The following is a 24,399-nucleotide window of genomic DNA, read 5'->3' as shown; positions in this document are numbered from 1 at the left end:
TAAACAGTTTTAAGCGTTTAATTATTTATTTATTTAGAAAGCCTGAACGACGGTCCTCTATAAGAAGCAGCTTGTTTACAGCGTCTCTCGTTTACGGCCACACCACCCTGAGAACACCTGTTCTCGGAAGCTACACTCTAAAAAGTAATGTGTCATTTTTTCTACACAACTGCTGTGTCCTGTGGTCTGTAACATGTTTTGTGTCATTTCTGGCCACTTCTTACACAGACGCGTGTAAAGTAACTCCAATAGTTAGTCTACACATTTATGTGTAGAACTGTGAGAAAATACATTGCGTAAAAATATATTTGTTGGATAAAAAAATTTATTTCTGACTAGAAACATAGATTATTTCACATGGAAGATTAAAAATAAATTAATTAATAAAAAATATGCGTTAATCACATTTCTCCTATCATGTATATCTGTGTTTCATGCTTGATTTCCTCTTCTTGGACCATGCAAGGAAAGGAGCAGGAGCAGTATGTTTTATTAATGTTTATTTAGTTCATGTTTATCAGTGTTTTGTTGTGTGTTTTATGAAGTCAAGCAAAGCTATAAAAAGTAGGTTTTAACCCTGTGACCTGTTTTAACTTACAATCGACTCACAATTGACTTAGTTAGGTAAAAAAGGAGGCACTGAATTACATTAATATAAACCTAAGTTTGCTTTTCTGTTCCTATTCAGTAATAAATGTTCTGTTAAACCTGACAAGTCTTTCTTTTTATTGGTATTATTTATCGTTAGCTAACTGGCTAACCGTAAATTGGACTTTTAGTTTGGTCAAAATGGCGCCACCACAGAATGACTGTAGATGAGGTTACCATAGTAACCCTCTGTGTGTTGAGTTTTCTCAGGGTAATTTACTTAACTGATCTATTGGGACTGTGTGGTTACAGTGATTCAGTAACATTATTTCAGTTAAATCTCATTATGAGAAGCGAATTTTAATCATTTTAACATTTTTCTTTAGCTTAGTTTAGCTCAGTTCGTTTTACTGAATCGGTTCTTTTAAATCATCTGTTTAAATGAATCTAAAAACTGAATCGATTGATTCATTAGGATTTAAGAGGATCTAATGCAGTCGGTTCGGAGGTGCAGAATCGGTTCGGAAGAATCGGTTCTTTAAATCGAATCGTCAGGAACATTGCTTATTGTTATTAGCGTTAAAGCTGGTAGTGGTGGATATATTTAGGGTAAAGCACAACTCTTCCAAAATACATCATCCCATTTACTTTATTCTGGTACAGGAAACATTTTAGCTTGTAGCTGTAACTAGTTTTCAGGTGACTTGTTTAATAGTTGTTAAACAGCCTATGTGAATAATTGGAGACATGACAAATTTGGAGGAATATTAGTTGTGTTAGCTGATTACTCATTTGGTTGGTTGACTAATCAAATATTTAATGTTGTAAATGTCTAATTCAGTTAATATTTTGTAATGTGATTACACTAGACTCTCTGAGAGAGAAACACAGTACCTTGTAATGATATTTTTTGTCTTTCTTTTAGGACAGAGAAACAGACCTTTTACGAGTCATCTTTAAGAATGGAAAAGAAAAGTTCAAGAAAGATATATTTTGTACCTTTACTGTTAAACTGTTTGTAATTTGTTTTAATTTATCACTTGTCACAAAAAAAGAATGGTATTTAAACATTTGTAATATTGTACACTTTATTTTACCCATTTTCTTGATTACACATAATCAACACACATTGTGTAAGAACAACACATTGTGTGTGTTAAGTATCCTAACACGGTGGGTGTGCAAAAACAGGATGACACATTTACTGTGTTTAAATCAACACAGTATGTGTCGTCCCTGAGCACACTCTTCACATGTTGAAATTCCACACAGTGTGTGTCGTTTTTAACACATTTCTTTTTAGAGTGTAGGTAATGTGTGTGTGTTATGTGTGTTAGGTGTGACTGTGAACTGACGTGTGTGTATAATTGTGCGTGTGTGTGTTGTGTGTAAGGTGTGACTGTGAACTGACGTGTGTGTATAATTGTGTGTGTGTGTGTTGTGTGTAAGGTGTGATTGTGTACTGACGTGTGTGTATAATTGTGTGTGTTGTGTGTAAGGCGTGATTGTGAACTGACGTGTGTGTATAATTGTGTTGGTATGTATGACTTATGGGGACAATATTCCTGAATACATACCAGCATTATGGGGACTCTGGGTTTATAAGGACACTTTTGGTGTCCCCGTAAATCCTGCATGTTTAATGCTGTTTTTTTTAAGCCTTTAGTGATTTACACTTTATAAAAGTAGACTGGATCTGTAGGTAGTTCAGAGACACAACTACTACAGTAGTTAGATATTATAAATGATAAACGGTTCCATGGTTACTGGTTTATTTATAAATGGTCCCGGTAAACCTCAGACCGGTTTTGTGTAAGCGCTTGTGTATCGACAAAATCGTGAGTTAGAGCGTCAGCTGGATACACACTCCCGCCAAAATATACACACAGCCGCGCGCCCGGAGGAGCCTGAACACATACAGCGGAGCTCCAGAGGAGTTGCTCAGGAGGTGAATCTCCTCATATTCCTTCACCTGGTATGTATTTTATTTTGAATATATCCTCTAAAAACACCTATTTGTAAAAATAATACACATTAATTAGTTTGAAATGTGGTGATTTGCGTTTCTTAAAAGTACATGAAGCAGAACGCTGATTAACAGAACAGAAACACAGGCGGACACTGTGCCATTTCAGATCTCTTCCCTACACACTCGCTCCATATGCCCCTATAGTGCACTTAACATTCTTAAAGGGCCAGACACTATATGTGTAATTCACATAACATGGCAGGTGAGACGTTAGAAAACAACTTTCTTTCTTAGAATAGCCCCTTTTTAAGGAAAAATACATACATATTACATACATTATACATAATTTTATATATTATCTTATTACTGTGTGGAGTTTGCATGTTCTCCCCGTGTCCGCTTGGATTTCCTCCCACAGTCCAAAGACATGCAAATGAGGGGAATTAGAGACAATATACATATATATATATATATATATATATATATATATATATATATATATATTGTGAACTGTACTATATATAACTTTTGAACTGATGAATCTTGTGTAATGAGTAACTACTGTTTCTGTCATGAATGTAACCCAAGTGTAAAACATGACATTAAAATCCTATTAAACAAGTAGTAAATAACAGTACAAAACCTTTCTCTTTAAATTATATTTGGCCAGTTGATTTCAAAAGGGTTCTTAAAAGGATTTAGGAATTAAGATAAAGATGGTTAGCTTTTTATGCAAAAGTCAAGTAACTAACAACAGAATGAGGTAAGAGTAGTATTGTCAGAATATCTGCTTGAGGAAATGTCACCTAATTTTAATTTTATTTATTTTTTGCTGACCTCTTTCAGGTCGTAGCATATTTGCAAAAGTAAATATCGAGAAAGGAAGTTTTATTTTACAGTACAAAGGACGGCTAATCACAGGAAAAGATGCTAACTCTTTTGGGGAACAAGATTTCAAACACAATAGAGAAATTGTTTGGTGAGCACTCAGATTTTTTTCAATGTAGGTTTATAAAAGTTCTGTTTCTTGCTTTCACAGAAAGTGTGAAGGTTAGATCATTTGTAGTTTTAAGGTTGGAAAAATTAATTGATTGATAAATTTTTTTTTTTTAATTACTACTAATTCTTTTGTTTTCAACAGCATTGATGCCACTGATGATGATGGATCCTTCAAGAAACGTAACAATTCAAGACCATCTTGAATCAGACATCCCGATAAATAAATATTTCACTCATTGCAGTCTATTCATAATTAGATCAGCTCAACATTGTGGCAGTTATGAGGGATGTGTGTTTGTATACCTGACTTGAGACTGCTTTATAAGAACACAGTTTGGTTTGTGAGGACTTGGTACAAAAGTCAGCACAGTTTCCTGAAGCACAGAAACAGTGATCATTACAGTACTTGTAACACTTTGAGGAGTGATTTAGATGTCATTTCATATTTGTATTCATTATGTTTAAATTGTGCTCTGTACGATCTATGTACAGTCAGTAGGCTAAGTAGTTTGTGTATGAGTAGACGTGACACATGGCTGGTTTGTGAGGACATGATTGGGTTTGTAAGGACTGAACACGGCTTTGTTTATAGTGTATTTGTAGATCAAGTTAGTGACCATTAACGTTTTGCATGGTTTCATTAAGGATTACTTCCTACTGGTTTGTAAGAGCAGGGATTGGTTTATAAGGGGTTAATGGGGAACCTGAAGAGGTATAATTACATTTTGTCAGTATTTAAGAACTGGGTATAAATCAGTTGTGGTGTGCTCTACAAATAGACAAACATCCATTTCAAGAACATGGAGGATTTGATTTTAAATTCCATATTTCAATCAGACAGAGCAAATACATAATTATATGCCTTGGTTTATCAATAAATACTGACTGTAGGTTTAAATAATGCATGTTAGGGTTAATGTAAATTTAACTCTTTTACGTATTCAACAAATATGTTTTGTTGTTTATCTCTGTAGATGCCATTAGAAAAGCCTCTTGTAACATTGTTCTCTGAAAAGCTCTTTAATCCGCATTTACATGTAACTCTTAGTGCAACAGAGACATCTAGCAGCTCACCTAATGAGCTAAAAGTTATTTAACTTAATAATACTTGTGTTGTGTAGTTGTCTGAATCAGCCAGGTAGTTTGTGTATGAGTGAACGTGACTGATGGCTGGTTTGTGAGGACATGATTGGGTTTGTAAGAGCTGGATGTGGGATTGAGTGTATTTGTAGATAGTCGGTGATCGTTACTTGGTTTTATTTAGGATTACTTCTAGCTGATATTTCTGCAACAGTCATGTTGGTGTACTCTACAACAATTGTGTTATCTCCTTTTTCTCACTAGATAAACGATGACCTTGTGTTTGCTTCAAGTAACGTAACAATTCAAGACCATCTTGAATCAGACATCCTGGTAAATAAATATTTCACCCATTGCAGTCTATTCATAATTAGATCAGCTCAACATTGTGTGTGGTCCTATTCTGTACTTGACTTGGGCAGTTATGAGGGATATGTGTTTGTATACCTGACTTAAGACTGCTTTATAAGTAGTTTGTGTATGAGTACACATGACAAATGGCTGGTTTGTGAGAACATGACATGAGTCACGTCCACTCATACACAACTACTTGGCTGATTCAGACAACTACAGAAAATAGTTATGTTGTGGTAACCCTTATAAACCAATCCCTGCTCTTATAGACCAGTAGGAAGTAATCCTTAATGAAACCATGCAAAACGTTAATGGTCACTAACTATCTACAAATACACTATAAACAAAGCCGTGTTCAGTCCTTACAAACCCAATCATGTCCTCACAAACCAGCCATGTGTCACGTCTACTCATACACAAACTACTTAGCCTACTGACTGTACATAGATCGTACAGAGCACAATTTAAACATAATGAATACAAATATGAAATGACATCTAAATCACTCCTCAAAGTGTTACAAGTACTGTAATGATCACTGTTTCTGTGCTTCAGGAAACTGTGCTGACTTTTGTACCAAGTCCTCACAAACCAAACTGTGTTCTTATAAAGCAGTCTCAAGTCAGGTATACAAACACACATCCCTCATAACTGCCACAATGTTGAGCTGATCTAATTATGAATAGACTGCAATGAGTGAAATATTTATTTATCGGGATGTCTGATTCAAGATGGTCTTGAATTGTTGCGTTACTTGAAGCAAACGCAGGGTCATCGTTTATCTAGTTAGAAGGAGATAACACAATTGTTGTAGAGTACACCAACATGACTGTTGCAGAAATATCAATTAGAAGTAACGATCACTAACTTTATCTACAAATACACTCTGAAGCTCAGCATTGTGTATAATTGTGTTGTGTAGTTGTCTGAATCAGCCAAGTAGTTTGTGTATGAGTGAACATGACTGATGGCTGGTTTGTGAGGACATGATTGGGTTTGTAAGAGCTGGATGTGGGATTGTTCAGAGTGTATTTGTAGATAGTCAGTGATCGTTACTTGGTTTTATTTAGGATTACTTCTAATTTATATTTTTTTACAACAGTGTCGATGTTCTGTGTACATTTTATTTTGTACTTTTTTGCTCTTCATAAATGAGGGGATGGATCAAATGATTATTGCATTTGCTTCTCAAAGTGTCTTGTGTCATGACCATCTGGAGTTAGACATCCCAGTAAATAAATATTAGATTTTTTTAAATCTGTTCCTAATTAGATAGGTTGAGCGTTGTGTCCTATTCTGTGCTCGACTAAGGCATTTGTGTGTTTTTGTATACCTGACTTAAAGCTGCTTCATAAGGTTTGCTGATTTTGTATTTCAGGATACTGTGTTGACTTTTGTACTAATACAGTGATCATTACAGTACTTGTAACACCTACAATATAGATACATACATCCACATGATTTATCACCATTATTTGTTATCCACATGCCACTTTATTATGCATGATTTATATTTGATTTTTTATAGACCTAGCAGGGTTTTTTTAGGGGTTCTTAATTGGAGACTGTAAAAGGTATAAGGGCATGTTCATCAGCACTTAAGAACAACTGAAAACATTAGTTTTGGTGATTTTGAAAGTGGATTTTACTGTTTCTCTAGTGTGATTGGCGAATTTTTAACCTGATGACCAGGATGTTATTTGACATATTTTTGAACTTGTCTACACAGTAGCTAACAGTTTATTTTAGTTATGGAATAACTAAAGCTATAGAATAATGTTATTTGGTTCAAGTATTGAACCAGCTTTTAATACAAGAAATGGGTGTTACAGGTGTCTGTGGATTCTATATTCTGTTTGACTTTTTGGCTTTTTCATTGGTAGATGGTGTACCTGATACTACAGTGACAACAAGGAAAGTAGTTCGGAGGCCATGGACAACAAAGGAGGTCCTTGCTGTAATGAGGCATTTCAAATATCGGTCGTTTTCAAACCACAAAGGGTCGTTTGGCTTCAAAATTGGAGTGCGAGAAATGCAAGAAAGCAGAATTTCCCATTTTAGAAGGGCAAATTTTTTTGTTTAAAAAGTGTCTTAGATACTGTTTTTAAGATAGTTGTTCCTGTTGAAAACTACTTCCAATAGTCTCCTCACAAAAATCCCTTTTGATGGTTTTGAGTTCCATATCAAAGGGTGTGAATACTTATGTACCTATTATGTTTAAATGTTTACATTTTTAAAAGATTTACAAAAATGTCTGAAAGCATGTTTTCTCTTTGTCATTATGGGTTATTTCGTGTAGATTTTTTAAAAAGAAAACTAAACTCAAATCGGATTTCGAATATGTCTGTAACGTAACAAAATGTGGGAAAAGTGAAGGGGTGTGAATACTTTCTGATGGCACTGTATATTTATATATTGATGACAGATTGGCAAAAACAAAGCTGTCTTTAAAATATTGGTTACATTAGATTGAAAAGACAGGCAGATTATGTGTCCTTTTATGCCTTTGATTGTCCTCTTAAGACAGTATCTGCTCATGTTTGTGTGTGTGTATGTGGTGTGTGCTGATAAACCATGCGTGTCCTTTTAAACACTCTTCAGGTCATGTCTCTCTAAGGCTGTAAAATGTCAGGTATATGATATTTCCATGATTTTAAAATAAAAAGGTGATTCTAATTTGGATGTATCTTTAGCAGGTTTAAATACATTTTTGGGAGTTACTTGCACATTGATAGCATATGTGGAAAGTGGTGTCCCCATAAAGTAGGTACTGAGTCAGGTGTCCTCATATACCATAATTACCAGTGTGTGTGTGCGTGTGTGTGTGTTGTGTGTAAGGTGTGATTGTGTACTGACGTGTGTGTATAATTGTGCGTGTGTGTGTTGTGTGTAAGGTGTGACTGTGAACTGACGTGTGTGCATAATTGTGCGTGTGTGTGTGTTGTGTGTAAGGTGTGATTGTGTACTGACGTGTGTGTATAATTGTGTGTGTGTGTTGTGTGTAAGGTGTGACTGTTAACTGATGTGTGTGTATAATTGTGCGTGTGTGTTGTGTGTAAGGTGTGATTGTGTACTGACGTGTGTGTATAATTGTGTGTGTGTGTGTGTGTTGTGTGTAAGGTGTGACTGTTAACTGATGTGTGTGTATAATTGTGCGTGTGTGTTGTGTGTAAGGTGTGATTGTGTACTGACGTGTGTGTATAATTGTGTGTTGTGTGTAAGGTGTGATTGTGTACTGACATGTGTGTATAATTGTGTGTGTTGTGTGTAAGGTGTGATTGTGTACTGACGTGTGTCTGTATAAAATGATTGTGTAATATTGTGTAATATGTATATGTGTGTAATGTGTAATGATTGTGTACTGAGGTGTGTGTGTTTGTAATGGTTGTGTTTAGTGTGTGTAAATATTTATATATATATTTAATGTTTTTGATTTTCTCTTCATCATTATGGCTGCCAGTTCATTACAGGGCACACACACACACACACAGGGTAATTTTTAGTATCTCCAATTGGCTTCACTGCATGTATTTGGACTTTTGGGAGGAAACCGGAGCACCCGGAAGAAAACCCATGCAGACAACATGCAATCTCCACACAGAAATGACCCTGGCCGTCTAGCCGGGGAATCAAACCCGGTCCTTTCTTGCTGTGAGGCAGCAGCGCTACCCAGATTTAGATTGTTATGGATCGTTTAATTCATGACGTCATTATGATTGACGAATCAGTTTTACCTAAAGTAATAACAAACAAACAATTACATAGTTCATGTCTTTATTATACAATGTCATTATTTACAGTCGAGCTTTTTACTGGTAAAACTAACATATATAACATATATCCTAAAGCTGCTGATAACAAGTTGCATAATGGTAAGAAGGTCTCCTCAGTCTCCTCAGCTTTCAAAGAGAGATGCTTGTTCACCTGCAAATAATAGAAAACAAAAACAAACAAGAAATACCATTATACACAATCCAGCCCAGTAAGTGTGGAAAAAATTCATTTAAAGAAAATCTACCGTTACGGTATTTCCATGTCCAGGAGATCCTGTGAATACTGATTTCAAAATAGAAAGAAGCATTAAATGCATGACACCAGGCTGTGTTTTTATTTATGTTTATCACCTGACTTAATGCTTCTACATATGAGTACAGTGGAGTTTACAGTGATCGGTGAGCTGGATCCGATTAATAAAACCCATCGTACACCTGCTAACACCATACACACTACAACAAGATCTAGCTGGGATTACTCATCATTTTAAGTAGGCAAAGATCTATGTAGTACGACGGTGTATTAGGGCCACTTTAAAGAAAGTTTCCATTTCGAGATTAAAGTCGAAATGATTTCGAGATTAAAGTCGAAATTATTCCGAGATTAATTCCGAGATTAGTTTCACAAATAAAAAAATCCTAAATCTCCTGTAATATCAGCACCAGTCTATTATTAGTATAAGGACGCTGAAACAGTTTTGCAATAAACTGTGTTTATTTAGAAGAATGTGCACCATGCGTCGTCGCCAGTACCTCAACCTAGCCTTATGGACTCGTACGATAAACTAAAGCCATATGGCATTGCTATAAATGCTGGATAACTACAGTAACGAGCATTGAAGGCTGCCCTTAGCGCTTACGTGTCGATCCAGGTACTGAGACCCGTGCTTTTCTGAACTGACAAGCTTTTCTGAACTGCTTTTCCACTTTATTCTCATAATATTTCCACTTTAATCCCATAATATTTCCACTTTATTCTCATAATATTTCAACTTTTATCTCAAAATTGAAACTAATACGACTTTATTCCTAAAAATCAAAACTTAAAAATATTTTTTAGTGTCCCTAATACACCGTCGTAATGTAGTATATGTATAATTTAAGCAGATTTAGTCTTTACCCCTAAATCCAGTACTCATGTTTATCTAATTCTGTATAACAGGATCATATTGAACTGGTTCTTCTTAAACGCCTACTTACCTACTGCCAGTGTTCTTGAATCACATTCTGCGGTTAGATCTTCTTTTTTCTGGTAAACTAGTAAAAGCTTTATTAGTTTCATTGTTTTTACTGTTACCTGCAACCTTAGGAAACCTGTACAATTATAAATCCTGTACAATTACAAATCCTGTACAAATAGAAGACAGTTTTATGAGTTGTGGTGATTGTTATGATTGTTACTGCTCTGCTCACTCATCTGCGTCTCAAGATCTACGTCTGTCTGTAAAATAAAGAAGACAAGAAGATAAAAATATCAACACAGAGGGTTATATACAGAAGCGTATTACTGCCACACAGATGAAAAAAAGCCGTCAGTATGTCGTTAAAATGAGAAAAGTGCAAACATTTAAGATGCTGTAGCTTGTAACCATGAAGATTCTCCGTTAGGAATAATGCAATGTCTAAGATATCTGACCGGTTTTAACGTCTTTATAAAGACTGAGATTTAAGAATCCTTTGCAGTGTTCGAATACAAATAAAAATACCATCTCAGTGACACCAAAATTTCACTGTGGCTTAAGCCAAGCATTACAAAGACCACAGACGTATTTCCTGTGATTGTGATATACAGTGGACCCTTGACTTACGAATGTAATTGGTTCTGAAGGGCTGTTCTTAAGTCAAAATGTTCATTAGTTTAACCTATTTTTCCCATAAGAAATAATCTTAATAGAATTAATCCGTGCCAGACCTCCCAAACCCCCCCTTACCTAACCTGTCTAATATCTTAAATGATCTTTTTTGTTATAAATATAAGTATATTTTCCCTTAAATCTTAAATTATAGAATAGATAATACTGTAATAAACAATAATAAACAACAATACACAGTAGTACTGTACATAAACACACATCACATTTCAGTACAGTACGTGTGCTGTACTATACACCATAATACATTTCCTTCTTTTATAAAATGTATCCACCAGAAACAACAATAACTCTCATATTTCTTTATTATTTCCTTCTTTATTTTAATAGTGTTGTATTTTGTAGGTGTAATTGCACGAAAGAAAGAATACTTTACTCAGCGATTTCCTTCTTCTCTCTCACTCACTGTCCCCTCTGTCTGATACACAGTGACACCTACTGGAAGCAGTAATTATACAACAAGAAATTTAATAGATTTGTTCATTTTCTCACCACTGCACTTCCTCTGCACCTTCTTTGAGGCCATTTTAATATTGAATTTTACAAAATATAAAGAAAACACTGAAAAAAACACGATCCGCTGTCCGAATGTTCACTCACTGTGTATATATATATATATATATATATATATATATATATACAGTGTATCACAAAAGTGAGTACACCCCTCACATTTCTGCAAATATTTTATTATATCTTTTCATGGGACAACACTATAGACATGAAACTTGGATATAACTTAGAGTAGTCAGTGTACAACTTGTATAGCAGTGTAGATTTACTGTCTTCTGAAAATAACTCAACACACAGCCATTAATGTCTAAATGGCTGGCAACATAAGTGAGTACACCCCACAGTGAACATGTCCAAATTGTGCCCAAAGTGTCAATATTTTGTGTGACCACCATTATTATCCAGCACTGCCTTAACCCTCCTGGGCATGGAATTCACCAGAGCTGCACAGGTTGCTACTGGAATCCTCTTCCACTCCTCCATGATGACATCACGGAGCTGGTGGATGTTAGACACCTTGAACTCCTCCACCTTCCACTTGAGGATGCGCCACAGGTGCTCAATTGGGTTTAGTCCATCACCTTTACCTTCAGCTTCCTCAGCAAGGCAGTTGTCATCTTGGAGGTTGTGTTTGGGGTCGTTATCCTGTTGGAAAACTGCCATGAGGCCCAGTTTTCGAAGGGAGGGGATCATGCTCTGTTTCAGAATGTCACAGTACATGTTGGAATTCATGTTTCCCTCAATGAACTGCAGCTCCCCAGTGCCAGCAACACTCATGCAGCCCAAGACCATGATGCTACCACCACCATGCTTGACTGTAGGCAAGATACAGTTGTCTTGGTACTTCTCACCAGGGCACCGCCACACATGCTGGACACCATCTGACCAAAACAAGTTTTTCTTGGTCTCGTCAGACCACAGGGCATTCCAGTAATCCATGTTCTTGGACTGCTTGTCTTCAGCAAACTGTTTGCGGGCTTTCTTGTGCGTCAGCTTCCTTCTGGGATGACGACCATGCAGACCGAGTTGATGCAGTGTGCGGCGTATGGTCTGAGCACTGACAGGCTGACCTCCCACGTCTTCAACCTCTGCAGCAATGCTGGCAGCACTCATGTGTCTATTTTTTAAAGCCAACCTCTGGATATGACGCCGAACACGTGGACTCAACTTCTTTGGTCGACCCTGGCGAAGCCTGTTCCGAGTGGAACCTGTCCTGGAAAACCGCTGTATGACCTTGGCCACCATGCTGTAGCTCAGTTTCAGGGTGTTAGCAATCTTCTTATAGCCCAGGCCATCTTTGTGGAGAGCAACAATTCTATTTCTCACATCCTCAGAGAGTTCTTTGCCATGAGGTGCCATGTTGAATATCCAGTGGCCAGTATGAGAGAATTGTACCCAAAACACCAAATTTAACAGCCCTGCTCCCCATTTACACCTGGGACCTTGACACATGACACCAGGGAGGGACAACGACACATTTGGGCACAATTTGGACATGTTCACTGTGGGGTGTACTCACTTATGTTGCCAGCTATTTAGACATTAATGGCTGTGTGTTGAGTTATTTTCAGAAGACAGTAAATCTACACTGCTATACAAGCTGTACACTGACTACTCTAAGTTATATCCAAGTTTCATGTCTATAGTGTTGTCCCATGAAAAGATATAATGAAATATTTGCAGAAATGTGAGGGGTGTACTCACTTTTGTGATACACTGTATATATATACAGTGTATCACAAAAGTGAGTACACCCCTCACATTTCTGCAGATATTTAAGTATATCTTTTCATGGGACAACACTGACAAAATGACACTTTGACACAATGAAAAGTAGTCTGTGTGCAGCTTATATAACAGTGTAAATTTATTCTTCCCTCAAAATAACTCAATATACAGCCATTAATGTCTAAACCACCGGCAACTAAAGTGAGTACACCCCTAAGAGACTACACCCCTAAATGTCCAAATTGAGCACTGCTTGTCATTTTCCCTCAACATGTCATGTGATTTGTTAGTGTTACTAGGTCTCAGGTGTGCATAGGGAGCAGGTGTGTTCAATTTAGTAGTACAGCTCTCACACTCTCTCATACTGGTCACTGAAAGTTCCAACATGGCACCTCATGGCAAAGAACTCTCTGAGGATCTTAAAAGACGAATTGTTGTGCTACATGAAGATGGCCAAGGCTACAAGAAGATTGCCAACACCCTGAAACTAGGCTGCAGCACAGTGGCCAAGATCATCCAGCGTTTTAAAAGAGCAGGGTCCACTCAGAACAGACCTCGCGTCGGTCGTCCAAAGAAGCTGAGTGCACGTGCTCAGCGTCACATCCAACTGCTGTCTTTGAAAGATAGGCGCAGGAGTGCTGTCAGCATTGCTGCAGAGATTGAAAAGGTGGGGGGTCAGCCTGTCAGTGCTCAGACCATACGCCGCACACTACATCAAATTGGTCTGCATGGCCGTCACCCCAGAAGGAAGCCTCTTCTGAAGTCTCTACACGAGAAAGCCCGCAAACAGTTTGCTGAAGACATGTCAACAAAGGACATGGATTACTGGAACCATGTCCTATGGTCTGATGAGACCAAGATTAATTTGTTTGGTTCAGATGGTCTCAAGCATGTGTGGCGGCAATCAGGTGAGGAGTACAAAGATAAGTGTGTCATGCCTACAGTCAAGCATGGTGGTGGGAATGCCATGGTCTGGGGCTGCATGAGTGCAGCAGGTGTTGGGGAGTTACGTTTCATTGAGGGACACATGAACTCCAATATGTACTGTGAAATACTGAAGCAGAGCATGATCCCCTCCCTCCGGAAACTGGGTCGCAGGGCAGTGTTCCAGCATGATAATGACCCCAAACACACCTCTAAGACGACCACTGCTTTATTGAAGAGGCTGAGGGTAAAGGTGATGGACTGGCCAAGCATGTCTCCAGACCTAAACCCAATAGAACATCTTTGGGGCATCCTCAAGCGGAAGGTGGAGGAGCGCAAAGTCTCGAATATCCGCCAGCTCCGTGATGTCGTCATGGAGGAGTGGAAAAGCATTCCAGTGGCAACCTGTGAAGCTCTGGTAAACTCCATGCCCAGGAGAGTTAAGGCAGTTCTGGGAAATAATGATGACCACACAAAATATTGACACTTCAGGAACTTTCACTAAGGGGTGTACTCACTTTTGTTGTCGGTGGTTTAGACATTAATGGCTGTATAATGAGTTATTTTGAGGGAAGAATTAATTTACACTGTTATATAAGCTGCACACAGACTACTTTTCATTGTGTCAAAGTGTCATTTTGTCAGTGTTGTCCCATGAAAAGATATACTTAAATATCTGCAGAAATGTGAGGGGTGTACTCACTTTTGTGATACACTGTATATATATATATATATATATATACAGTGTATCACAAAAGTGAGTACACCCCTCACATTTCTGCAAATATTTCATTATATCTTTTCATGGGACAACACTATAGACATGAAACTTGGATATAACTTAGAGTAGTCAGTGTACAGCTTGTATAGCAGTGTAGATTTACTGTCTTCTGAAAAGAACTCAACACACAGCCATTAATGTCTAAATAGCTGGCAACATAAGTGAGTACACCCCACAGTGAACATGTCCAAATTGTGCCCAAATGTGTCGTTGTCCCTCCCTGGTGTCATGTGTCAAGGTCCCAGGTGTAAATGGGGAGCAGGGCTGTTAAATTTGGTGTTTTGGGTACAATTCTCTCATACTGGCCACTGGATATTCAACATGGCACCTCATGGCAAAGAACTCTCTGAGGATGTGAGAAATAGAATTGTTGCTCTCCACAAAGATGGCCTGGGCTATAAGAAGATTGCTAACACCCTGAAACTGAGCTACAGCATGGTGGCCAAGGTCATACAGCGGTTTTCCAGGACAGGTTCCACTCGGAACAGGCTTCGTCAGGGTCGACCAAAGAAGTTGAGTCCACGTGTTCGGCGTCATATCCAGAGGTTGGCTTTAAAAAATAGACACATGAGTGCTGCCAGCATTGCTGCAGAGGTTGAAGACGTGGGAGGTCAGCCTGTCAGTGCTCAGACCATACGCCGCACACTGCATCAACTCGGTCTGCATGGTCGTCATCCCAGAAGGAAGCTGACGCACAAGAAAGCCAGCAAACAGTTTGCTGAAGACAAGCAGTCCAACAACATGGATTACTGGAATGCCCTGTGGTCTGACGAGACCAAGATAAACTTGTTTGGCTCAGATGGTGTCCAGCATGTGTGGCGGCGCCCTGGTGAGAAGTACCAAGACAACTGTATCTTGCCTACAGTCAAGCATGGTGGTGGTAGCATCATGGTCTTGGGCTGCATGAGTGTTGCTGGCACTGGGGAGCTGCAGTTCATTGAGGGAAACATGAATTCCAACATGTACTGTGACATTCTGAAACAGAGCATGATCCCCTCCCTTCGAAAATTGGGCCTCATGGCAGTTTTCCAACAGGATAACGACCCCAAACACAACCTCCAAGATGACAACTGCCTTGCTGAGGAAGCTGAAGGTAAAGGTGATGGACTAAACCCAATTTAGCACCTGTGGCGCATCCTCAAGTGGAAGGTGGAGGAGTTCAAGGTGTCTAACATCCACCAGCTCCGTGATGTCATCATGGAGGAGTGGAAGAGGATTCCAGTAGCAACCTGTGCAGCTCTGGTGAATTCCATGCCCAGGAGGGTTAAGGCAGTGCTGGATAATAATGGTGGTCACACAGAATATTGACACTTTGGGCACAATTTGGACATGTTCACTGTGGGGTGTACTCACTTATGTTGCCAGCCATTTAGACATTAATGGCTGTGTGTTGAGTTAGTTTCAGAGGACAGTAAATCTACACTGCTATACAAGTTGTACACTGACTACTCTAACTTATATCCAAGTTTTATTTCTATAGTGTTGTCCCATGAAAAGATATAATAAAATATTTGCAGAAATGTGAGGGGTGTACTCACTTTTGTGATACACTGTATATATATATATATATATATATATATACAGTGTATCACAAAAGTGAGTACACCCCTCACATTTCTGCAGATATTTAAGTATATCTTTTCATGGGACAACACTGACAAAATGACACTTTGACACAATGAAAAGTAGTCTGTGTGCAGCTTATATAACAGTGTAAATTTATTCTTCCCTCAAAATAACTCAATATACAGCCATTAATGTCTAAACCACCGGCAACAAAAGTGAGTACACCCCTAAGAGACTACACCCCTAAATGTCCAAATTGAGCACTGCTTGTCATTTTCCCTCCAAAATGTCATGTGATTTGTTAGTGTTACTAGGTCTCGGGTGTGCATAGGGAGCAGGTGTGTTCAATTTAGTAGTACAGCTCTCACACTCTCTCATACTGGTCACTGAAAGTTCCAATATGGCACCTCATGGCAAAGAACTCTCTGAGGATCTTAAAAGACGAATTGTTGCGCTACATGAAGATGGCCAAGACTACAAGAAGATTGCCAACACCCTGAAACTGAGCTGCAGCACAGTGGCCAAGATCATCCAGCGTTTTAAAAGAGCAGGGTCCACTCAGAACAGACCTCGCGTTGGTCGTCCAAAGAAGCTGAGTGCACGTGCTCAGCGTCACATCCAACTGCTGTCTTTGAAAGATAGGCGCAGGAGTGCTGTCAGCATTGCTGCAGAGATTGAAAAGGTGGGAAGTCAGCCTGTCAGTGCTCAGACCATACGCCGCACACTACATCAAATTGGTCTGCATGGCTGTCACCCCAGAAGGAAGCCTCTTCTGAAGTCTCTACACAAGAAAGCCCGCAAACAGTTTGCTGAAGACATGTCAACAAAGGACATGGATTACTGGAACCATGTCCTATGGTCTGATGAGACCAAGATTAATTTGTTTGGTTCAGATGGTCTCAAGCATGTGTGGCGGCAATCAGGTGAGGAGTACAAAGATAAGTGTGTCATGCCTACAGTCAAGCATGGTGGTGGGAATGCCATGGTCTGGGGCTGCATGAGTGCAGCAGGTGTTGGGGAGTTACATTTCATTGAGGGACACATCCAATATGTACTGTGAAATACTGAAGCAGAGCATGATCCCCTCCCTCCGGAAACTGGGTCGCAGGGCAGTGTTCCAGCATGATAATGACCCCAAATACACCTCTAAGACGACCACTGCTTTATTGAAGAGGCTGAGGGTAAAGGTGATGGACTGGCCAAGCATGTCTCCAGACCTAAACCCAATAGAACATCTTTGGGGCATCCTCAAGCGGAAGGTGGAGGAGCGCAAAGTCTCGAATATCCGCCAGCTCCGTGATGTCGTCATGGAGGAGTGGAAAAGCATTCCAGTGGCAACCTGTGAAGCTCTGGTAAACTCCATGCCCAGGAGAGTTAAGGCAGTTCTGGGAAATAATGGTGGCCACACAAAATATTTACACTTCAGGAACTTTCACTAAGGGGTGTACTCACTTTTGTTGCCGGTGGTTTAGACATTAATGGCTGTATATTGAGTTATTTTGAGGGAAGAATAAATTTACACTGTTATATAAGCTGCACACAGACTACTTTTCATTGTGTCAAAGTGTCATTTTGTCAGTGTTGTCCCATGAAAAGATATACTTAAATATCTGCAGAAATGTGAGGGGTGTACTCACTTTTGTGATACACTGTATATATATATATATATATATATATATATATATATATATAGAGAGAGAGAGAGAGAGAGAGAGAGAGAGAGAGAGAGAGATGGTCGGAGTCAACTTGTTCGTGACGTCACGTGTTTTGCGAATTTCGGTTAGTAATACGAAATTAGTTTGTACGTTAAGTTGAAACAAATCGTTCGTAACCCGAAATGTTCGTAACTCAAGGGTCTACTGTACGTTGTTTTAACAGATCCTTTTCTCAATTATAACAACATACTGACGGCTTTTTTTTTCATCTGTGTGGCAGCAATACTGTACTTATACAGTAGAATGAAACGAATGCTTGATAAGTTTACATTTTAACATTGGAACCTATACTTTTGTAATATTGTAATATAATCCGTGAGATCTAGGCAACATTACTGTAACGTCTCGTAGCTAATGATCTCTGTTTTATTTTATTCTGACTAACCTGGACTTGATATTCACGTTCCTCTTCAAACCACTCGTCCTGAAGGATCTCTTCCAGGCTTGGACGCTTACTGGGATTTTTCTGAAGGCATTTTGTAATCAGACTACTGCAGGCTGTGAGTGCAATAATAATTCAATTTGTTACTTTAAACAAGAAAATAATGTTCAAAAATTATTTCTTTGCATTTTTTTGTTTCTAGGGATTAAACCAACAACAAACAATGAATATTTTTACTAGTGCACACAGTATTTTTAATAAGCCTCAACCAAACAGTTAAGATGATCACGAATATGATTTTTTTCATGGATCATTTGTTTAAGTTGACATATAGGTTTGAAAGTCGATACGGCCCAAACAAGATTTTTTAAATACAGCTTATTTGTACACAAGTATTTAGACTCAAATGGTTGAGCAGACAAATCAAGGGTTAATACATTTTCTGACAGTATTGACTTATGGGCGGCGCAGTGGCTCGGTGGGTAGCACTGTCACCTCACAGCAAGAAGGTCCGGGGTCCTTTCTGTGCAGTGAGTTTGCATGTTCTCCCCGTGTCTGCATGGGTTTCCTCCGGGAGCTCCGGTTTCCTCCCACAGTCCAAAAACATGCAGTCAGGTTCATTGGAGACATTGCCCTATAGGTGAATGTGTGTGTGTGTGTGCCCTGCGATGGATTGGCACCCCGTCCAGGGTGTTACTGTGTACCTTGCACCCATTGTACAATAAGCGGTTAAGAAAGTGAGTGAGTGAGTACTGACTTATTGACTTATACTGCAAATTCAAAATATAGTTTGTGTAAATGTAAGAATATACAGTATATATCGTTATGTGAATATTTTGTAAATATTTTCTTACCCTTAGACACACCATGTTTAAATACCAGACGCCCATCAACAATCTGCTTATTAGTCCGAAAAGGCAAGCGTCCACAAACCAACAGAAACAGGAATACACCTAGACTCCAGACGGTTGCAGGGCAGCCATGATATTCTTCATTTGTAATCCACTCAGGTGGAGCATATAGACTCGTTCCTACATGAACAGAGAAAAAACACTTAGAAATAAGTTTCTTCCCCTAAAACGGGTTTATCCTGTGCTGTAAACGTTCACCCTTAATGTGTACTTACCTGCAAATGTTTTGTAGGGAGTTTCCTTGAGCAGGTCACCGCAGCCGAAGTCTATCAGCTTGACCTCTAGAGTTTCTGTGTTTATAAGGACGTTCTGAAGCTTGATGTCCCTATGTAAGACCCCACGATCATGGCAGTGGCGTGTAGCCAGAACCACCTGCCACATGATGTGTCGAGCGAGCTCCATACTCAGTTTGTCTTTACTGATTACTAAGTGTAAGAGGTCTATGCAGGGAACGGGAAGCTCCAGAATCAGGATGTATTGCTGAGGCGTGTCAAACCACTCCAGAAGCTTTAGCACGTGTGGACTGCAAGGCGGCCTGGACACCATCTGCATCAATGCCACCTCTACAGGAAGCGAGTCCGTCTCCTCGGGCTAATAGTATAAGAGACGAGGCGAGGAAGAGTTTTAGAGTCGATAGATTCAACCTTAGATAAGCAGGCAGGTAAACTGAAAATGTCACTTACAATAGTGGTAAATCGTTGGTAGTGAGTCTTCGACACATATTTGATGGCAACCTATACACACAAGTAAAAATATTAGTAGATTTTTAATACAAGTGTTACTGTAACGTACTCGTCCTCACCAAACAAATCAAATCATGTCTTTTTTTTCTTAATGCACTCTTCTCCCCTTTTTCTCCCTTTTTAGCGCGTCCAACTGCCCGATTGCATCATGCTTCCTCTCCACCAATGCTGATCCCTGGCTCTGATTGAGGAGAACGAAGCTAACCCACGCCCCCTCCGACACGTGGGCAGCATGCCGTATGCATCTTATCAGCTACACTTTGACGAGTGCAGTGCAGCTCAGCGGTGTGTACGGAGAGCATAAACAACTCCATGAATCAGTGCTCATGTGTTCCAAAGTGCAGTCGTGTGGTTCAGTCCTGTATAAACCAATCAGAGCTTCCGAATTCAGATTTTGGGCAGAATTTCAGTTGTTCTTCTACTCCAAAACAATAAATTATTTAAAAAAAACTCTCTCTTGATTGGTTGTAGAGGTATAAGTGACAGTTTAGTGAACGAATTACCAGTTTTAGCTTTTTACCACGAAAGCCGAATAACCTTTATTATGTAAATGCACATATACTGTCAGAAGCTTAAAGAAGTTTGAAGATTGTATTGACATGATAAAAACAGTACAGCTGATACTCACCTGCTTCCCATCTGCCTTACAAACTCCTTCATAGACCGAACCATAGCCTCCTTTTCCCAGCAGCTTTCCAGTGCTATACTGGCTATCAAAACTCTCTGTGAATGATTTATTTGATAGAAGTTATGTTTAGTAAATAATATCATTTATATCAGGCACAGATTCAGCTTTATATTACTAAAGCCTGTCAGCAATATATAACGTGTTAATATGTTAATATGACCAAAAGTCATGTTGGAACAAGATAGGGCTAAATAGGGTTAAAACATATGAATCATATTAGAGAATTGATAGCAATGGATGTGCATGAAACACTAAACACACTTAATTATGAAACCTCACCAGTTTACCCACATGAAAGAAAATATGTAACAGGGATTAGTGGAGATGTGGCTGACCTTTGGGGTTCAGGTTGTTTAGGTTTGTGCTGGTGGTCATTTCCTCTTGGCGTCCTTCGTTGTCGATTTTTCCTTCAGCATCTTTAACACACACACCTTTTCTATTAGTATCAGCAATTATGTATTATAAATACCAATTACAAGTCAGTGTCTAAGGGTTAAGCATGCAGTCTGTATTTCACTGCTAATATAACATATACACACCTACGCTTTGTAGGTCTTAAAAAATATATTATGCCAGTTAAAGACACTAAAGTCGTCCTGGCTTATTGACTACATTTGTGTAAATGTAGAATTATAATTTAAAAATGTGAGAGAGGAGAAAAACTTTAACACAAGCCCATAGAGAGCTGGGTATGTGAAAAACACCGGCATAATAGGTGATGCTGGTAGCATGGATCTTGCTGTACTTACCATTGTTCTCAACAGCAGCATCACAGATAACTTCTCCAAGACTGGCCATAGCTACATAGGTCAAAGAGTGAAAGGATGCAGGGTAAAAGAAAGAAAAGCCAAGAACTTAGATTTCTGATGGAGGAAACTTAGTTCTTAATAGTCTGCTCAGATTGTTGGACTCAAATGTGGTTTTGAAGGCACCTGGAGGTTTAGATGATGCTTGTGGTTGGTGGGAGTCTTCCAAGACCTCCAACTTAATTTCTCCATTCGATACGATTTGAATGGAATTTGACTCCAAACGAATCTATCTATCTATCTATCTATCTATCTATCTATCTATCTATCTATCTATCTATCTATCTATCTATCTATCTATCTATCTATCTATCTATCTATCTATCTATCTATCTATCACTCACTTAACCGTTTATCCAATTAGGGTCACGGGGGGCGCAAGGCACACAGTAACACCCTGGTCGGGGCACCAGTCCATCGCAGGGCACACACACACACACACACACACACACACACACACACACACACACACACACACACATTCACCTATAGGACAATTCAGTGTCTCCAATTAACCTGACTGCATGTTTTGGACTGTGGGAGGAAACCGGAGCTCCCAGAGGAAACCCACATCGACACAGGGAGAACATGCAAACTTGTGTAAATTTGTGTAAATCTAAAGGTTGTGTGTATGTTGAATTAAAAAAATTTACCACAGTCTCTTCTGTTCTTTCACTATGAGCCACGTTACGAATGGCTTTGATCCAAGCCTGTCTGCTCGCCTCTGAATCAGCCTGAAACGTACGGCTCCTGGACACACGTAGTGATATAAGCGTATCATCTAGAATGCAAACTTACATACTGACACTAACAGATAACACATACTGTACCTGATATACCTCTAACGGTTACGTCATTTAGATAGGTGGGATAGCTGCATAATGCTGCATAAACGCGTCTGCATATTACACACAAACGCAGCAGACTAGACGGGTGGGTGGAAAGGACAGTTTAAAAAGAGCCCCAGTGTTGCTATTGTGGTGCTATATGGCAGCACCATGTTATTTATTTATTTATTTGCATTTTTGCGTCATGTTAACACAGTCGTGGACAATTTTGTATCTCCAATTCACCTCACTTGTACATCTTTGGACTGTGGGAGGAAAGCAGAGCTCCCGGAGGAAACAGGACACTGGGAGAACATGCAAACTCTACACAGAAAGGACCCGGACCGCCCCACCTGGGGATCAAACCCAGTACCTTCTTGCTGTAAGGCGACAGTGCTACCCACCGATCCACCGTGCCGCCCCTGGTAGCTCCATGAAGCTGGTGGATTATATAAGCAGCTTGAGCCAGCCTAAAGGTCAGTTAAGGTACTGGACTAGTAATCAAAAGTTAGCTGGTTTAAGCCCCATCACTGCCAGGTTACCACTGTTGGTCCCTTGAGCAAGGCCTCTAACCTACAATTGCTTAGACAGTATACTGTCACAGTACTGTAAGTCGCTTTGGATAAATGCCGATAATGTAAATCGCTTTGTTTGATTTACTTGGTCTGGGTCGGTTTAGCTGCTCTCACTGCCATCCTGACAAGCTAGAACCGGCTTTTTAGACTTACCATATTTTCCACAGCTAGGGAAAGCTTATTTATTAATAATAGGATAAAATAAAATTATGATTATTTTAAAACTGGACTTACTTTGTTGGTGAAACCACCTGAAAACAGAAGTGGCGCCTGACGTCCTCACAGCATTGCACTGAACACAGCTGCAGATCTTCCATCAGCACTGCCAGGTTACGCTGGGAAAAAACACATCAGGTTGGAAGTCAAGCCAGTAAAATCAAGTACAGATGAAACAAGCAGCAAAAATGTTTGTTTGTTAGGATTTTAACGTCATGTTTACAATTCACCTGACGTCTTCGTACTCCAGGGGAAACCGGAGCTTCCAGAGTAAACCCACACAAACATGGGGAGAACATACAAACTCCACACAGAATGGACCCAGACCGCCTCATCTGGGGATCGAACCCAGGACCTTCTTGCTGTGAGGCGTCAGTGCTACCCACTGAGCCACCGTGCCGCCGCCAGCAAAGATGTTCTCTGCACATCTGGCATGATCAGACTGGTTGCATCCCAAATCAGATCAAAAGTAATACATGTGGTTATAGCATGTGGTTTCGGACACAGCCCATAATTCAGTTACTGTTGTAATGTACACTCACTCATTATGAGGATTTGTGCTTTAAAACGTCTCCCAATTTTAATAAGCTCTCTCCTAATCAAATCCCCACCCTAACCCTCCACCCTGTCATGAATGACATATGACTGTAGTGCATTATGGGTATTTCACAAAGCCCCTCAGAGGCAGCATGGTGGCTCGGCGGGTAGCACTGTCGCCTCACAGCATTCGATCCCCAGGTGTGGCGGTCCGGGTCCTTTGGAGTAGAGTATTTTCTCTCCGTGTCTGTGTGGGTTTCCTCCGGGAGCTCCGGTTTCATCCCACAGTCCAAAGACGTGTAGTGAGGTGAGCTGAAGATCCAAAATTGTCCATGATTGTGTTTGATATCAAACTTGTGAACTGATGAATCTTGTGTAACCAGTAACTACCTGTCCTGTCATTAATGTAACCAAAGTGTGTAAAACATGACGTTAAAATCCTAATAAATAAATAAACAAAGCCCCAGGAGAGCTGATCTCAGTGTAGAACTGCCATGTGACTAACCTTAAACCTTTTCTCATACAACAGCTGATTATTCTGGATAATAAACATCCGCCTGCAGAGAAAAACACAGAAATGAAACATTTTTATTATTATTTTATTGTTTTAAGTGCATTTGTGATAGTTTTTATTGAGTGAAGTTGGTTTAAAGCTTTAAATGTGATCAGTTCTAATCTATGCCTGTATAAAATGATTAAAGAGGAATTAAACAGTCTTTATAAACCGATCAGGCATAACATGACCCAGTCGTCTAGCCATCACAATTTGGCTCTTGTCAAACTCACTCAAATCCTCACGCATGTCCATTTTTCCTGCTTCTAACATCAACGTTGAGGATAAAATGTTCACTTG

At 39.4% G+C, this 24,399-nt stretch overlaps 1 protein-coding gene, 1 long non-coding RNA gene and 1 pseudogene across 2 annotated transcripts; all 3 read right to left on the bottom strand.

The window, feature by feature from the left end:
* Positions 1–24,399, bottom strand: part of LOC134326772 (zinc finger protein 850-like) — a 244,743-nt pseudogene that overhangs the window by 52,961 nt on the left and 167,383 nt on the right.
* On the bottom strand, positions 8,761–20,755 carry LOC134327043 (serine/threonine-protein kinase pim-1-like). The gene is made up of 8 exons (XM_063009121.1): positions 20,746–20,755; positions 20,526–20,620; positions 19,838–19,888; positions 19,370–19,745; positions 19,098–19,274; positions 18,247–18,359; positions 9,964–10,204; positions 8,761–8,914 (listed from the first exon to the last, which is right to left on the bottom strand). The coding sequence occupies exons 1-7, from the start codon at positions 20,753–20,755 to the stop codon at positions 10,133–10,135; spliced, it is 894 nt and encodes a 297-aa protein (XP_062865191.1). The 3' UTR covers positions 8,761–8,914; positions 9,964–10,132.
* On the bottom strand, positions 20,920–22,097 carry LOC134326849 (uncharacterized). Its single transcript, XR_010014610.1, has 3 exons — positions 22,045–22,097; positions 21,335–21,385; positions 20,920–21,001 (listed from the first exon to the last, which is right to left on the bottom strand). It is a non-coding gene; the product is annotated as an uncharacterized LOC134326849 (long non-coding RNA).

This window comes from Trichomycterus rosablanca, chromosome 14 (assembly GCF_030014385.1).
Source record: "Trichomycterus rosablanca isolate fTriRos1 chromosome 14, fTriRos1.hap1, whole genome shotgun sequence".
In the NCBI taxonomy this organism is placed as follows: Eukaryota; Metazoa; Chordata; class Actinopteri; order Siluriformes; family Trichomycteridae; genus Trichomycterus; species Trichomycterus rosablanca.
Note: the sequence above shows the minus strand (reverse complement) of the source record. Positions and strands in the feature narration are given on the sequence as shown.

Excerpts from the sequence above, each read along its gene's own strand:
- LOC134327043 (XM_063009121.1), bottom strand. Across the intron at positions 18,360-19,097 it reads TAAACATGGTGTGTCTAAGG|CCTGCAGTAGTCTGATTACA; the intron begins GTAAGAAAATAT and ends TTGCACTCACAG. Across the intron at positions 10,205-18,246 it reads AACGTGAATATCAAGTCCAG|ACAGACGTAGATCTTGAGAC; the intron begins GTTAGTCAGAAT and ends TTTATTTTACAG.